The sequence below is a fragment of the Oncorhynchus kisutch genome, linkage group LG13 (genome assembly GCF_002021735.2).
Source record: "Oncorhynchus kisutch isolate 150728-3 linkage group LG13, Okis_V2, whole genome shotgun sequence".
Lineage (NCBI taxonomy): Eukaryota > Metazoa > Chordata > Actinopteri > Salmoniformes > Salmonidae > Oncorhynchus > Oncorhynchus kisutch.
The window spans coordinates 774475-791270 of record NC_034186.2 but is presented as its reverse complement, the minus strand read 5'-3'; the positions used below and the strand labels follow the sequence as shown (position 1 = coordinate 791270).

At 49.3% G+C, this 16796-nt stretch overlaps 1 protein-coding gene across 10 annotated transcripts in view; it reads right to left on the bottom strand.

Moving 5' to 3' along the window:
- herc2 (HECT and RLD domain containing E3 ubiquitin protein ligase 2) overlaps positions 1–16796 on the bottom strand; it is a 183060-nt gene that overhangs the window by 131540 nt on the left and 34724 nt on the right. For 9 of the 10 annotated variants that reach the window (XM_031838148.1, XM_031838142.1, XM_031838141.1 and 6 more), the window contains 5 exons: positions 10319–10470; positions 9551–9708; positions 6530–6643; positions 5711–5962; positions 2478–2671 (listed from right to left, as the gene is read on the bottom strand). In XM_031838148.1, coding sequence (XP_031694008.1) covers positions 2478–2671; positions 5711–5962; positions 6530–6643; positions 9551–9708; positions 10319–10470 — 870 coding nt within the window. Of the gene's footprint in view, positions 1–2477; positions 2672–5710; positions 5963–6529; positions 6644–8955; positions 9018–9550; positions 9709–10318; positions 10471–16796 lie in introns of those variants that run through there. The other variant, XM_031838149.1, reaches the window with a different exon arrangement.

Genomic DNA, 16796 nt, shown 5'->3' with positions numbered 1-16796 from the left:
ATACAACCTCTCCCTTTATTCAGGATACAACCTCTCCCTTTATTCAGGATACAACCTCTCCCTTTATTCAGGATACAACCTCTCCCTTTATTCAGGATACAACCTCTCCCTTTATTCAGGATACAACCTCTCCCTTTATTCAGGATACAACCTCTCCCTTTATTCAGGATACAACCTCTCCCTTTATTCAGGATACAACCTCTCCCTTATTCAGGATACAACTCTCCCTTTATTCAGGATACAACCTCTCCCTTTATTCAGGATACAACCTCTCCCTTTATTCAGGATACAACCTCTCCCTTTATTCAGGATACAACCTCTCCCTTTATTCAGGATACAACCTCTCCCTTTATTCAGGATACAACCTCTCCCTTTATTCAGGATACAACCTCTCCCTTTATTCAGGATACAACCTCTCCCTTTATTCAGGATACAACCTCTCCCTTTATTCAGGATACAACCTCTCCCTTTATTCAGGATACAACCTCTCCCTTTATTCAGGATACAACCTCTCCCTTTATTCAGGATACAACCTCTCCCTTTATTCAGGATACAAACTCTCCCTTTAGGTTATTTGAAAAGGAAACCATCTCCCAAATGTCACTATTTTTAAAACAAGTCAGGCATTTTTTGGAGGGTGGATACTTTTTTTGATAGGGGGACACTTTTGGCATAACTGCATGTGAGGGTATGGATGCGGGTAGCAGACCCCTCAGACCCGCGACCCACCGGTCCCTTATGATTGTTTCAGATGTTTTGTGGCCCCATCCCCCATCAACGCGTGGCCCCATCCCCCATCAAAGCGTGGCCCCATCCCCCCCATCAAAGCGTGGCCCCATCCCCCCCATCAAAGCGTGGCCCCATCCCCCCCATCAAAGCGTGGCCCCATCCCCCCCATCAACGCGTGGCCCCATCCCCCATCGACGCGTGGCCCCATCCCCCATCGACGCGTGGCCCCATCCCCCCCATCGACGCGTGGCCCCATCCCCCATCAACGCGTGGCCCCATTCCCCATCAACGCGTGGCCCCACCCCCCATCAAAGCGTGGCCCCACCCCCCATCAACGCGTGGCCCCACCCCCCATCAACGCGTGGCCCCACCCCCCATCAACGCGTGGCCCCACCCCCCATCAACGCGTGGCCCCACCCCCCATCAACGCGTGGCCCCACCCCCCATCAACGCGTGGCCCCACCCCCCATCAACGCGTGGCCCCACCCCCCATCAACGCGTGGCCCCACCCCCCATCAACGCGTGGCCCCACCCCCCATCAACGCGTGGCCCCACCCCCATCAACGCGTGGCCCCACCCCCCATCAACGCGTGGCCCCACCCCCCATCAACGCGTGGCCCCACCCCCCATCAACGCGTGGCCCCACCCCCCATCAACGCGTGGCCCCACCCCCCATCAACGCGTGGCCCCATCTCCCATCAAAGTGTGTCCCCATCAATGTGCGTCCCCCCCCCCCAGACGCGTGCCCGTCCCCCCCCCCCAGACGCGTGCCCCCCCCCCCCCCATCGACGCGTGGCCCTGTCCCCCCCATCGACGCGTGCCCCCCCCCCCCCCCATCGACGCGCGTGGCCCCATCCCCCCCCATCGACGCGCGTGGCCCCATCCCCCCCATCGACGCGCGTGGCCCCATCCCCCCCATCGACGCGCGTGGCCCATCCCCCCCATCGAAGCGCGTGGCCCCATCCCCCCCATCAAAGCGTGGCCCCATCCCCCCCATCAAAGCGTGGCCCCATCCCCCCCATCAAAGCGTGGCCCATCCCCCCCATCAAAGCGTGGCCCCATCCCCCCCATCAAAGCGTGGCCCCATCCCCCCCATCAACGCGTGGCCCCACCCCCCATCAACGCGTGGCCCCATCTCCCATCAAAGTGTGTCCCCATCAATGTGCGGTCCCCCCCCCCCAGACGCGTGCCCCCCCCCCCCCCCCCCCCCCATATCGACGCGTGGCCCCGTCCCCCCCATCGACGCGTGCCCCCCCCCCCCCCCATCGACGCGTGGCCCCGTCCCCCCCCCCCCCATCGACGCGTGGCCCCGTCCCCCCCCCCATCGACGCGTGGCCCCGTCCCCCCCCCCCAATCGACGCGTGGCCCCGTCCCCCCCCCCATCGACGCGTGGCCCCATCCCCCATCGACGCGTGGCCCCATTCCCCATCGACGCGTGGCCCCATCCCCCATCGACGCGTGGCCCCATCCCCATCGACGCGACGCGTGGCCCCATCCCCCATCGACGCGTGGCCCCATCCCCCATCGACGCGTGGCCCCATCCCCCATCGACGCGTGGCCCCATCCCCCATCGACGCGTGGCCCCATCCCCCATCGACGCGTGGCCCCATCCCCCATCGACGCGTGGCCCCATCCCCCATCGACGCGTGGCCCCATCCCCCATCAAAGGTTATCCTTTGGAGTTTCTATATGCCTTATACAGAACCATGACATTATTCCCCTGGTGAAAGACATCTGAACTCTCTCACCTGTCCTGGCCCACAGGAGATGCCCACTATGTGTTTGGAGTTGAGGCCTGGCAGAGCCTTGGGCTGCTTCTTGTTGGAGAACAAAGTATCAAAGTGCTGTAGCTTGTCGTTGCTGCCCCAGCTGTGGACCTCTCCTTCATCAGTCAGCGCCAGACAGTGAGTGGAGCCGACCGCGATGTCCACCACTTTCTTCCCTAGAGGTAGAGGACAAAGAGACAGGGGCAATAAGAGTCCACGACTCCTTTCAAACGGGACAGTGGGATGGAAGTTCACCGGTTTTACAGAAATCCAGAAAAACACTAGCTTATTCTATATAGAAAATGTACATAAATAACTAGCCTGTCATGTCAAAGTGTAGGTGTCCAGTCTAATGCTGACATGAGAGCCGCCTGAAAATGGAGCCAAACTTAAATTAGATTTTTTATTACATACACTATATACACCCAAAAGTATGTGGTCACACTTTCAAAATGAGTGGATTCGGCCATTTCAGCCACACCCATTACTGACAAGTGCATGAATTCAAGCACAGAGCCAAGCAAACATTGGCAGTAGAACGGCCTTACTGAAGAGCTCAGTGACTTTCAACGTGGCACCGTCATAGGATGCCATCTTTCCAACAAGTGTAGTTGGTAAAATTTCTGCCCTACTCGACTTGCCCCGGTCAACTGTGCTGTTAATGTAAAGTGGAAACGTCTAGGACCAACAACAGCTCAGTGGTGAGCCACACAACCTCACAGAACGGGACTGGCCGAGTGGTGGGCTAAACAACCTCACAGAACGGGACCACCGAGTGGTGGGCCACACAACCTCACAGAACGGGACTGGCCGAGTGGTGGGCTACACAACCTCACAGAACGGGACCACCGAGTGGTGGGCCACACAACCTCACAGAACGGGACCACCGAGTGGTGGGCTACACAACCTCACAGAACGGGACTGGCCGAGTGGTGGGCTACACAACCTCACAGAATGGGACCGGCCGAGTGGTGGGCCACACAACCTCACAGAATGGGACCACCGAGTGGTGAGCCACACAACCTCACAGAATGGGACCACCGAGTGGTGGGCTACACAACCTCACAGAACGGGACCACCGAGTGGTGAGCCACACAACCTCACAGAACGGGACTGGCCGAGTGGTGGGCTACACAACCTCACAGAACGGGACCACCGAGTGGTGGGCTACACAACCTCACAGAATGGGACCACCGAGTGGTGAGCCACACAACCTCACAGAATGGGACCACCGAGTGGTGGGCCACACAACCTCACAGAATGGGACCACCGAGTGGTGGGCTACACAACCTCACAGAACGGGACTGGCCGAGTGGTAGGCCACACAACCTCACAGAACGGGACTGGCCGAGTGGTGGGCTACACAACCTCACAGAACGGGACCACCGAGTGGTGGGCCACACGACCTCACAGAACAGGACCACCGAGTGGTGGGCCACACAACCTCACAGAACGGGACCACCGAGTGGTGGGCTACACAACCTCACAGAACGGGACTGGCCGAGTGGTGGGCTACACAACCTCACAGAACGGGACTGGCCGAGTGGTGGGCTAAACAACCTCACAGAACGGGACTGGCCGAGTGGTAGGCCACACAACCTCACAGAATGGGACCACCGAGTGGTGGGCTAAACAACCTCACAGAACGGGACTGGCCGAGTGGTAGGCCACACAACCTCACAGAATGGGACCACCGAGTGGTGGGCCACACAACCTCACAGAACGGGACTGGCCGAGTGGTGGGCTACACAACCTCAGAGAACGGGACTGGCCGAGTGGTGGGCTACACAACCTCACAGAACGGGACTGGCCGAGTGGTGGGCTACACAACCTCACAGAACTGGCCGAGTGGTAGGCCACACAACCTCACAGAATGGGACCACCGAGTGGTGGGCCACACAACCTCACAGAACGGGACTGGCCGAGTGGTGGGCTACACAACCTCACAGAACGGGACTGGCCGAGTGGTGGGCTACACAACCTCACAGAACAGAACCGCCGAGTGGTTGGCCACACAACCTCACAGAATGGGACCACCGAGTGGTGGGCCACACAACCTCACAGAACAGAACCGCCGAGTGGTAGGCCACACAACCTCACAGAACGGGACTGGCCGAGTGGTGGGCTACACAACCTCACAGAACGGGACTGGCCGAGTGGTAGGCCACACAACCTCACAGAATGGGACCACCGAGTGGTGGGCCACACAACCTCACAAAACGGGACTGGCCGAGTGGTGGGCTACACAACCTCACAGAACGGGACCACCGAGTGGTGGGCTACACAACCTCACAGAACGGGACTGGCCGAGTGGTGGGCTACACAACCTCACAGAACGGGACTGGCCGAGTGGTGGGCTAAACAACCTCACAGAACGGGACTGGCCGAGTGGTAGGCCACACAACCTCACAGAATGGGACCACCGAGTGGTGGGCCACACAACCTCACAGAACGGGACTGGCCGAGTGGTGGGCTACACAACCTCACAGAACGGGACTGGCCGAGTGGTGGGCTACACAACCTCACAGAACAGAACCGCCGAGTGGTTGGCCACACAACCTCACAGAATGGGACCACCGAGTGGTGGGCCACACAACCTCACAGAACAGAACCGCCGAGTGATAGGCCACACAACCTCACAGAACAGAACCGCCGAGTGATAGGCCACACAACCTCACAGAACGAGACCGTGAAGTGCTGAAGCACGTAGAGCGTAAAAATAATCTGTCCTCGGTTGCAACACTCACTACTGAGTTCCAAACTGCCTCTGGAAGCAACGTCAGAACAAGAACTGTTAGTCGGGAGCTTCATGAAATGGGTTTCCATGGCAGAGCAGCCGCACACAAAGCCTAAGATCACCATGCACAATGCCAAGCGTAGGCTGGAGTGGTGTAAAGCTCACCGCCATTGGACTATGGAGCAGTGGAAACTTGTTCTCTAGAGTGATGAATCATCATTTACTTCTGGTGTAGAAACTAGACTATGGCACTCAAACGTCCAATACGATACCTGATAATTACCAATATGTCAAGTTTAGAACCCATTTTGACCATTTAACGCCATACTGTTCAACAGTCCATAAACACCTGGTTGGGTTAACCCTAATCCTGGAATCAGGATGGAATGGGGAACCTCCAACTAGGAATCCTCCCCACTGGAATTCAGTAAACAACATGTTGTAAAGCTATGGTGTACTGAGCCGAAAAGCTACTAACCTTGTAGACTGTCCAGCAGTTTGGGGTAACGGACATGTTCCTCGGTGCCGTGGCCGAGGCGCTGGTTGTCTCCTTTCCCCCAGGTGTACACCTGACCATCCTTGGTCTGTGCTACAGAGAACTGACTCCCACAGCACACCTTCACTATATCCAGGTCCTGAAGCTTCTCCACCAGCTTTGGGGTCTTACAGCCGTCGCTGCCTCCACGACCCAGCTTCCCATAGTCCCCATCCCCCCACGACCACACCTGGCCTGAAGGGAGAGAGGTAAGGAGCGAACATTACAATGGGGTAAAATATGGAAAAAGTTTGACACCTTCAAGTTGTGAGGAAATACTTGTCTACTACAGGGAAATTACTTTCTACGAGAGGCAAATACCCGGTCTTACAACTTTCAATCAAAAAGTGTTACACATGAATTAACATATATGACTGAAGTGAAGGATAAGGCCCAGAAAATATTCCGTAGTAATTGATCCTAGTGTCTCAGTCCCCAGTATTCCATAGTAATTGATCCTAGTGTCTCAGTCCCCAGTATTCCATAGTAATTGATCCTAGTGTCTCAGTCCCCAGTATTCCATAGTAATTGATCCTAGTGTCTCAGTCCCCAGTATTCCATAGTAATTGATCCTAGTGTCTCAGTCCCCAGTATTCCATAGTAAATTGATCCTAGTGTCTCAGTCCCCAGTATTCCATAGTAAATTGATCCTAGCGTCTCAGTCCCCAGTGTTCCATAGCAAATTGATCCTAGTGTCTCGGTCCCCAGTATTCCATAGTAAATTGATCCTAGTGTCTCAGTCCCCTGTCTCTCTCCTCTCACCGTTCTCTGTGACAGCCAGGGTCTGTGCGTCTCCACTGCCGCAGGCCACATCCAGCACCTTCAGTCCCTTTAGAGCGGTCACCAGCATGGGAATAGTCTGGTCTTCACTGGACCCTACAGAGACAACATGGTCAGTCACAAAGCCCAGACTCAAAGACATCATTCTAATACAGCAAGACATTAGCTGATCTTTAATATCCTGATAGGGAACAGAAAGCTATGCTTGTCCTCATGATAAAGTCAGAGTTTAAAGAGCAGCTCTGAATGGTTAGGTCTAGTCCGGTAGTGGTTAGGTCTAGTCCAGTAGTGGTTAGGTCTAGTCCAGTAGTGGTTAGGTCTAGTCCAGTAGTGGTTAGGTCTAGTCCAGTAGTGGTTAGGTCTAGTCCAGTAGTGGTTAGGTCTAGTCCAGGTCTAGTCCAGTAGTGGTTAGGTCTAGTCCAGTAGTGGTTAGGTCTAGTCCAGTAGTGGTTAGGTCTAGTCCAGTAGTGGTTAGGTCTAGTCCAGTAGTGGTTAGGTCTAGTCCAGTAGTGGTTAGGTCTAGTCCAGTAGTGGTTAGGTCTAGTCCAGGTCTAGTCCGGTAGTGGTTAGGTCTAGTCCAGTAGTGGTTAGGTCTAGTCCAGTAGTGGTTAGGTCTAGTCCAGGTCTAGTCCGGTAGTGGTTAGGTCTAGTCCAGTAGTGGTTAGGTCTAGTCCAGTAGTGGTTAGGTCTAGTCCAGTAGTGGTTAGGTCTAGTCCAGGTCTAGTCCGGTAGTGGTTAGGTCTAGTCCAGGTCTAGTCCAGTAGTGGTTAGGTCTAGTCCAGTAGTGGTTAGGTCTAGTCCAGGTCTAGTCCGGTAGTGGTTCGGTCTAGTCCAGTAGTGGTTCGGTCTAGTCCAGTAGTGGTTCGGTCTAGTCCAGTAGTGGTTCGGTCTAGTCCAGTAGTGGTTCGGTCTAGTCCAGTAGTGGTTCGGTCTAGTCCAGTAGTGGTTCGGTCTAGTCCAGTAGTGGTTCGGTCTAGTCCAGTAGTGGGTAGGTCTAGTCCAGTAGTGGGTAGGTCTAGTCCAGTAGTGGGTAGGTCTAGTCCAGGTCTAGTCCAGTAGTGGGTAGGTTTAGTCCAGGTCTAGTCCGGTAGTGGTTCGGTCTAGTCCAGTAGTGGTTCGGTCTAGTCCAGTAGTGGTTCGGTCTAGTCCAGTAGTGGGTAGGTCTAGTCCAGTAGTGGGTAGGTCTAGTCCAGTAGTGGGTAGGTCTAGTCCAGTAGTGGGTAGGTCTAGTCCAGGTCTAGTCCAGGTCTAGTCCGGTAGTGGGTAGGTCTAGTCCGGTAGTGGGTAGGTCTAGTCCAGGTCTAGTCCGGTAGTGGGTAGGTCTAGTCCAATAGTGGGTAGGTCTAGTCCAATAGTGGGTAGGTCTAGTCCAATAGTGGGTAGGTCTAGTCCAGTAGTGGGTAGGTCTAGTCCAATAGTGGGTAGGTATAGTCCAATAGTGGTTAGGTCTAGTCCAGGTCTAGTCCGGTAGTGGGTAGGTCTAGTCCGGTAGTGGTTAGGTCTAGTCCAGGTCTAGTCCGGTAGTGGGTAGGTCTAGTCCAATAGTGGTTAGGTCTAGTCCAATAGTGGGTAGGTCTAGTCCAATAGTGGGTAGGTCTAGTCCAATAGTGGGTAGGTCTAGTCCAATAGTGGGTAGGTCTAGTCCAGTAGTGGGTAGGTCTAGTCCAGTAGTGGGTAGGTCTAGTCCAGGTCTAGTCCGGTAGTGGTTAGGTCTAGTCCAGGTCTAGTCCAGTAGTGGGTAGGTCTAGTCCAGTAGTGGTTAGGTCTAGTCCAGTAGTGGGTAGGTCTAGTCCAATAGTGGGTAGGTCTAGTCCGGTAGTGGTTAGGTCTAGTCCAGGTCTAGTCCAGTAGTGGTTAGGTCTAGTCCGGTAGTGGGTAGGTCTAGTCCAGTAGTGGTTAGGTCTAGTCCAGTAGTGGGTAGGTCTAGTCCAGTAGTGGTTAGGTCTAGTCCAGTAGTGGTTAGGTCTAGTCCAGTAGTGGTTAGGTCTAGTCCGGTAGTGGGTAGGTCTAGTCCAGTAGTGGTTAGGTCTAGTCCAGTAGTGGGTAGGTCTAGTCCAGTAGTGGGTAGGTCTAGTCCAGTAGTGGGTAGGTATAGTCCAGTAGTGGTTAGGTCTAGTCCAGTAGTGGGTAGGTATAGTCCAATAGTGTGGTAGGTCTAGTCCAATAGTGGGTAGGTCTAGTCCGGTAGTGGGTAGGTCTAGTCCAGGTCTAGTCCAGTAGTGGGTAGGTCTAGTCCAGTAGTGGTTAGGTCTAGTCCGGTAGTGGGTAGGTCTAGTCCAGTAGTGGGTAGGTCTAGTCCAGTAGTGGGTAGGTCTAGTCCAGTAGTGGGTAGGTCTAGTCCAGTAGTGGGTAGGTCTAGTCCAGTAGTGGGTAGGTCTAGTCCAGGAGAAACAGCTGAGAGTTCTCACCGTGTCCCAGCCGTCCGTAGTTACCCCTGCCCCAGGTCTAGTCCAGGTCTAGTCCAGTAGTGGGTAGGTCTAGTCCAGGAGAAACAGCTGAGAGTTCTCACCGTGTCCCAGCCGTCCGTAGTTACCCCTGCCCCAGGTCTAGTCCAGGTCTAGTCCGGTAGTGGGTAGGTCTAGTCCAGGAGAAACAGCTGAGAGTTCTCACCATGTCCCAGCCGTCCGTAGTTACCCCTGCCCCAGGTCTAGTCCAGTAGTGGGTAGGTCTAGTCCAGGTCTAGTCCAGGTCTAGTCCAGTAGTGGGTAGGTCTAGTCCAGGAGAAACAGCTGAGAGTTCTCACCGTGTCCCAGCCGTCCGTAGTTACCCCTGCCCCAGGTCTAGTCCAGGTCTAGTCCAGGTCTAGTCCGGTAGTGGGTAGGTCTAGTCCAGTAGTGGGTAGGTCTAGTCCAGGTCTAGTCCAGTAGTGGGTAGGTCTAGTCCAGGTCTAGTCCAGTAGTGGGTAGGTCTAGTCCAGTAGTGGGTAGGTCTAGTCCAGTAGTGGGTAGGTCTAGTCCAGTAGTGGGTAGGTCTAGTCCAGGAGAAACAGCTGAGAGTTCTCACCGTGTCCCAGCCGTCCGTAGTTACCCCTGCCCCAGGTGTACAGCTCTCCATCAGCTGTGATGGCAGCACTGTAGGTGCTCCCACAGGCTACCTGCACCACATTCTTCCCTGTCTGCTTCCCTGTGAACGCTGTGATCACTGCTGGCTCCTCCAGATACCTGGTGGGGCAGAGGAACAGGTTATGATACCTAGGACAGCTAGGAGCAGAGGAACCGGCTATGATACCTAGGACAGCTAGGAGCAGAGGAACAGGTTATGATACCTAGGACAGCTAGGAGCAGAGGAACCTAGCAGGCTATGATACCTAGGACAGCTAGGAGCAGAGGAACCTAGCAGGCTATGATACCTAGGACAGCTAGGAGCAGAGGAACCTAGCAGGCTATGATACCTAGGACAGTTAGGAGCAGAGGAACCTAGCAGGCTATGATACCTAGGACAGTTAGGAGCAGAGGAACCTAGCAGGCTATGATACCTAGGACAGTTAGGAGCAGAGGAACCGGCTATGATACCTAGGACAGCTAGGAGCAGAGGAACCTAGCAGGCTATGATACCTAGGACAGCTAGGAGCAGAGGAACAGGCTATGATACCTAGGACAGCTAGGAGCAGAGGAACCTAGCAGGCTATGATGAGCTGGTGTGGTGAGCCGGTGACGTCAATGTAACTTCTGAGGTCTCAGACATTAACTGGACTATAATTTATGAATTTAGTAGACATGCAGAAGAAATCTGGTCATAAGTATGTTTTTGAAGTGCAGTGTAGTAACTTACGTGGTGTCTCCATGGCCCAGGCGGCCCCCGTCTCCACAGCCCCAGGAGAAGACCTCTCCGTTGGCCGACAGGGCCAGGTAGTGCTGTCCGTCTGGATGAGCTGCCAGCTTCACTATCTTCCTGGAGGTCAGGGCATGGACCAGCATGGGAGCCTGGTAGGTTCAACAACAACATCCTCATCAGCACCGAAGTGATCATTTCTCCTGTTGTTTCATTACGGCTGCTGTATCATAAACCCATTTCCTGTCGGAGTTTAACATACACTGCTCTTAAGCATTAGGTTGTTGTGGGTTTCTTCTTCTGCTGTTACAATGCGCCTGCAACAGAGGTCGCTCAGATGTGCGAGTGCCTTTCCAATTTTGAGATGAACATACACTACATGACCAAAAGTATGTGGACACCTGCTCGTCCAACATCTCATTCCAAAATCATGGGCATTGATACGGTGCTAGTCACACAGAGAGAGAGACAGGAAACGGGAAATACACACTTTTTACAAATTTGGTCGAAAGAACAGACGACCCTTATTTTTATTTATTTATTTCGGGGACAGCCCTAGCTAGCCAGCTACATGAGGTAATAGAAAACATGTAATGTAACATCTAATCAGGGTCCCCTGGGAAACACTGCCCAATACTCTGGTTCCTACCATGTCAATAATTCCTCCTTGGCTTATTCATTCGTTGTCATGTCAAAGAACAATGTATTCAAGGGGCTCCCACTATAGTCCATTATAATGTATGTATTCAAGGGGCTCCCCACTATACTCCATGCTCCCACTATACTCCATTATAATGTATGTATTCAAGGTGCTCCCACTATACTCCATGCTCCCACTATACTCCATTATAATGTATGTATTCAAGGGGCTCCCACTATACTCCATTATAATGTATGTATTCAAGGGGCTCCCACTATACTCCATGCTCCCACTATACTCCATTATAATGTATGTATTCAAGGGGCTCCCACTATACTCCATGCTCCCACTATACTCCATTATAATGTATGTATTCAAGGGGCTCCCACTATACTCCATTATAATGTATGTATTCAAGGTGCTCCCACTATACTCCATGCTCCCACTATACTCCATTATAATGTATGTATTCAAGGTGCTCCCACTATAGTCCATTATAATGTATGTATTCAAGGTGCTCCCACTATACTCCATTATAATGTATGTATTCAAGGGGCTCCCACTATACTCCATGCTCCCACTATACTCCATGCTCCCACTATACTCCATTGTAATGTATGTATTCAAGGTGCTCCCACTATACTCCATTATAATGTATGTATTCAAGGTGCTCCCACTATACTCCATTATAATGTATGTATTCAAGGGGCTCCCACTATACTCCATTATAATGTATGTATTCAAGGGGCTCCCACTATACTCCATTATAATGTATGTATTCAAGGGGCTCCCACTATACTCCATTATAATGTATGTATTCAAGGGGCTCCCACTATACTCCATTATAATGTATGTATTCAAGGGGCTCCCACTATACTCCATGCTCCCACTATACTCCATTATGATGTATGTATTCAAGGGGCTCCCACTATACTCCATGCTCCCACTATACTCCATTATAATGTATGTATTCAAGGTGCTCCCACTATACTCCATTATAATGTATGTATTCAAGGGGCTCCCACTATACTCCATGCTCCCACTATACTCCATTATAATGTATGTATTCAAGGTGCTCCCACTATACTCCATTATAATGTATGTATTCAAGGGGCTCCCACTATACTCCATGCTCCCACTATACTCCATTATAATGTATGTATTCAAGGTGCTCCCACTATACTCCATTATAATGTATGTATTCAAGGTGATCCCACTATACTCCATTATAATGTATGTATTCAAGGGGCTCCCACTATACTCCATGCTCCCACTATACTCCATTATAATGTATGTATTCAAGGGGCTCCCATTATACTCCATGCTCCCACTATACTCCATTATAATGTATGTATTCAAGGTGCTCCCACTATACTCCATGCTCCCACTATACTCCATTATAATGTATGTATTCAAGGGGCTCCCACTATACTCCATGCTCCATTATAATGTATGTATTCAAGGTGCTCCCACTATACTCCATTATAATGTATTCAAGGTGCTCCCACTATACTCCATGCTCCCACTATAGTCCATTATAATGTATGTATTCAAGGGGCTCCCACTATACTCCATTATAATGTATGTATTCAAGGTGCTCCCACTATACTCCATTATAATGTATGTATTCAAGGTGCTCCCACTATACTCCATTATAATGTATGTATTCAAGGTGCTCCCACTATACTCCATGCTCCCACTATAGTCCATTATAATGTATGTATTCAAGGGGCTCCCACTATACTCCATTATAATGTATGTATTCAAGGTGCTCCCACTATACTCCATGCTCCCACTATACTCCATTATAATGTATGTATTCAAGGTGCTCCCACTATAGTCCATTATAATGTATGTATTCAAGGTGCTCCCACTATACTCCATTATAATGTATGTATTCAAGGGGCTCCCACTATACTCCATGCTCCCACTATACTCCATGCTCCCACTATACTCCATTATAATGTATGTATTCAAGGTGCTCCCACTATACTCCATTATAATGTATGTATTCAAGGTGCTCCCACTATACTCCATTATAATGTATGTATTCAAGGGGCTCCCACTATACTCCATTATAATGTATGTATTCAAGGGGCTCCCACTATACTCCATTATAATGTATGTATTCAAGGGGCTCCCACTATACTCCATTATAATGTATGTATTCAAGGGGATCCCACTATACTCCATTATAATGTATGTATTCAAGGGGCTCCCACTATACTCCATGCTCCCACTATACTCCATTATAATGTATGTATTCAAGGGGCTCCCACTATACTCCATGCTCCCACTATACTCCATTATAATGTATGTATTCAAGGTGCTCCCACTATACTCCATTATAATGTATGTATTCAAGGGGCTCCCACTATACTCCATGCTCCCACTATACTCCATTATAATGTATGTATTCAAGGTGCTCCCACTATACTCCATTATAATGTATGTATTCAAGGGGCTCCCACTATACTCCATGCTCCCACTATACTCCATTATAATGTATGTATTCAAGGTGCTCCCACTATACTCCATTATAATGTATGTATTCAAGGTGCTCCCACTATACTCCATTATAATGTATGTATTCAAGGGGCTCCCACTATACTCCATGCTCCCACTATACTCCATGCTCCCACTATACTCCATTATAATGTATGTATTCAAGGGGCTCCCATTATACTCCATGCTCCCACTATACTCCATTATAATGTATGTATTCAAGGTGCTCCCACTATACTCCATGCTCCCACTATACTCCATTATAATGTATGTATTCAAGGGGCTCCCACTATACTCCATGCTCCATTATAATGTATGTATTCAAGGTGCTCCCACTATACTCCATTATAATGTATTCAAGGTGCTCCCACTATACTCCATGCTCCCACTATAGTCCATTATAATGTATGTATTCAAGGGGCTCCCACTATACTCCATTATAATGTATGTATTCAAGGTGCTCCCACTATACTCCATTATAATGTATGTATTCAAGGTGCTCCCACTATACTCCATTATAATGTATGTATTCAAGGTGCTCCCACTATACTCCATGCTCCCACTATAGTCCATTATAATGTATGTATTCAAGGGGCTCCCACTATACTCCATGCTCCCACTATACTCCATTATAATGTATGTATTCAAGGGGCTCCCACTATACTCCATTATAATGTATGTATTCAAGGTGCTCCCACTATACTCCATGCTCCCACTATACTCCATTATAATGTATGTATTCAAGGGGCTCCCACTATACTCCATTATAATGTATGTATTCAAGGGGCTCCCACTATACTCCATGCTCCCACTATACTCCATTATAATGTATGTATTCAAGGTGCTCCCACTATAGTCCATTATAATGTATGTATTCAAGGTGCTCCCACTATACTCCATTATAATGTATGTATTCAAGGGGCTCCCACTATACTCCATTATAATGTATGTATTCAAGGTGCTCCCACTATACTCCATGCTCCCACTATACTCCATTATAATGTATGTATTCAAGGGGCTCCCACTATACTCCATGCTCCCACTATACTCCATTATAATGCATGTATTCAAGGGGCTCCCACTATACTCCATTATAATGTATGTATTCAAGGGGCTCCCACTATACTCCATGCTCCCACTATACTCTATTATAATGTATGTATTCAAGGGGCTCCCACTATACTCCATGCTCCCACTATAGTCCATTATAATGTATGTATTCAAGGGGCTCCCACTATACTCCATGCTCCCACTATACTCCATTATAATGTATGTATTCAAGGGGCTCCCACTATACTCCATTATAATGTATGTATTCAAGGGGCTCCCACTATACTCCATTATAATGTATGTATTCAAGGGGCTCCCACTATACTCCATGCTCCCACTATACTCCATGCTCCCACTATACTCCATTATAATGTATGTATTCAAGGTGCTCCCACTATACTCCATTATAATGTATGTATTCAAGGGGCTCCCACTATACTCCATTATAATGTATGTATTCAAGGGGCTCCCACTATACTCCATTATAATGTATGTATTCAAGGGGCTCCCACTATACTCCATTATAATGTATGTATTCAAGGGGCTCCCACTATACTCCATTATAATGTATGTATTCAAGGGGCTCCCACTATACTCCATTATAATGTATGTATTCAAGGGGCTCCCACTATACTCCATTATAATGTATGTATTCAAGGGGCTCCCACTATACTCCATTATAATGTATGTATTCAAGGGGCTCCCACTATACTCCATGCTCCCACTATACTCCATTATAATGTATGTATTCAAGGGGCTCCCACTATACTCCATGCTCCCACTATACTCCATTATAATGTATGTATTCAAGGTGCTCCCACTATACTCCATTATAATGTATGTATTCAAGGGGCTCCCACTATACTCCATTATAATGTATGTATTCAAGGGGCTCCCACTATACTCCATTATAATGTATGTATTCAAGGGGCTCCCACTATACTCCATTATAATGTATGTATTCAAGGGGCTCCCACTATACTCCATTATAATGTATGTATTCAAGGGGCTCCCACTATACTCCATTATAATGTATGTATTCAAGGGGCTCCCACTATACTCCATGCTCCCACTATACTCCATTATAATGTATGTATTCAAGGGGCTCCCACTATACTCCATGCTCCCACTATACTCCATTATAATGTATGTATTCAAGGTGCTCCCACTATACTCCATGCTCCCACTATACTCCATTAGAATGTATGTATTCAAGGGGCTCCCACTATACTCCATGCTCCATTATAATGTATGTATTCAAGGTGCTCCCACTATACTCCATTATAATGTATTCAAGGTGCTCCCACTATACTCCATTATAATGTATGTATTCAAGGGGCTCCGACTATACTCCATTATAATGTATGTATTCAAGGGGCTCCCACTATACTCCATGCTCCCACTATAGTCCATTATAATGTATGTATTCAAGGGGCTCCCACTATACTCCATTATAATGTATGTATTCAAGGTGCTCCCACTATACTCCATTATAATGTATGTATTCAAGGTGCTCCCACTATACTCCATTATAATGTATGTATTCAAGGTGCTCCCACTATACTCCATGCTCCCACTATAGTCCATTATAATGTATGTATTCAAGGGGCTCCCACTATACTCCATGCTCCCACTATACTCCATTATAATGTATGTATTCAAGGGGCTCCCACTATACTCCATTATAATGTATGTATTCAAGGTGCTCCCACTATACTCCATGCTCCCACTATACTCCATTATAATGTATGTATTCAAGGGGCTCCCACTATACTCCATTATAATGTATGTATTCAAGGGGCTCCCACTATACTCCATGCTCCCACTATACTCCATTATAATGTATGTATTCAAGGTGCTCCCACTATAGTCCATTATAATGTATGTATTCAAGGTGCTCCCACTATACTCCATTATAATGTATGTATTCAAGGGGCTCCCACTATACTCCATTATAATGTATGTATTCAAGGTGCTCCCACTATACTCCATGCTCCCACTATACTCCATTATAATGTATGTATTCAAGGGGCTCCCACTATACTCCATTATAATGTATGTATTCAAGGGGCTCCCACTATACTCCATGCTCCCACTATACTCTATTATAATGTATGTATTCAAGGGGCTCCCACTATACTCCATGCTCCCACTATACTCTATTATAATGTATGTATTCAAGGGGCTCCCACTATACTCCATTATAATGTATGTATTCAAGGGGCTCCCACTATACTCCATGCTCCCACTATACTCTATTATAATGTATGTATTCAAGGGGCT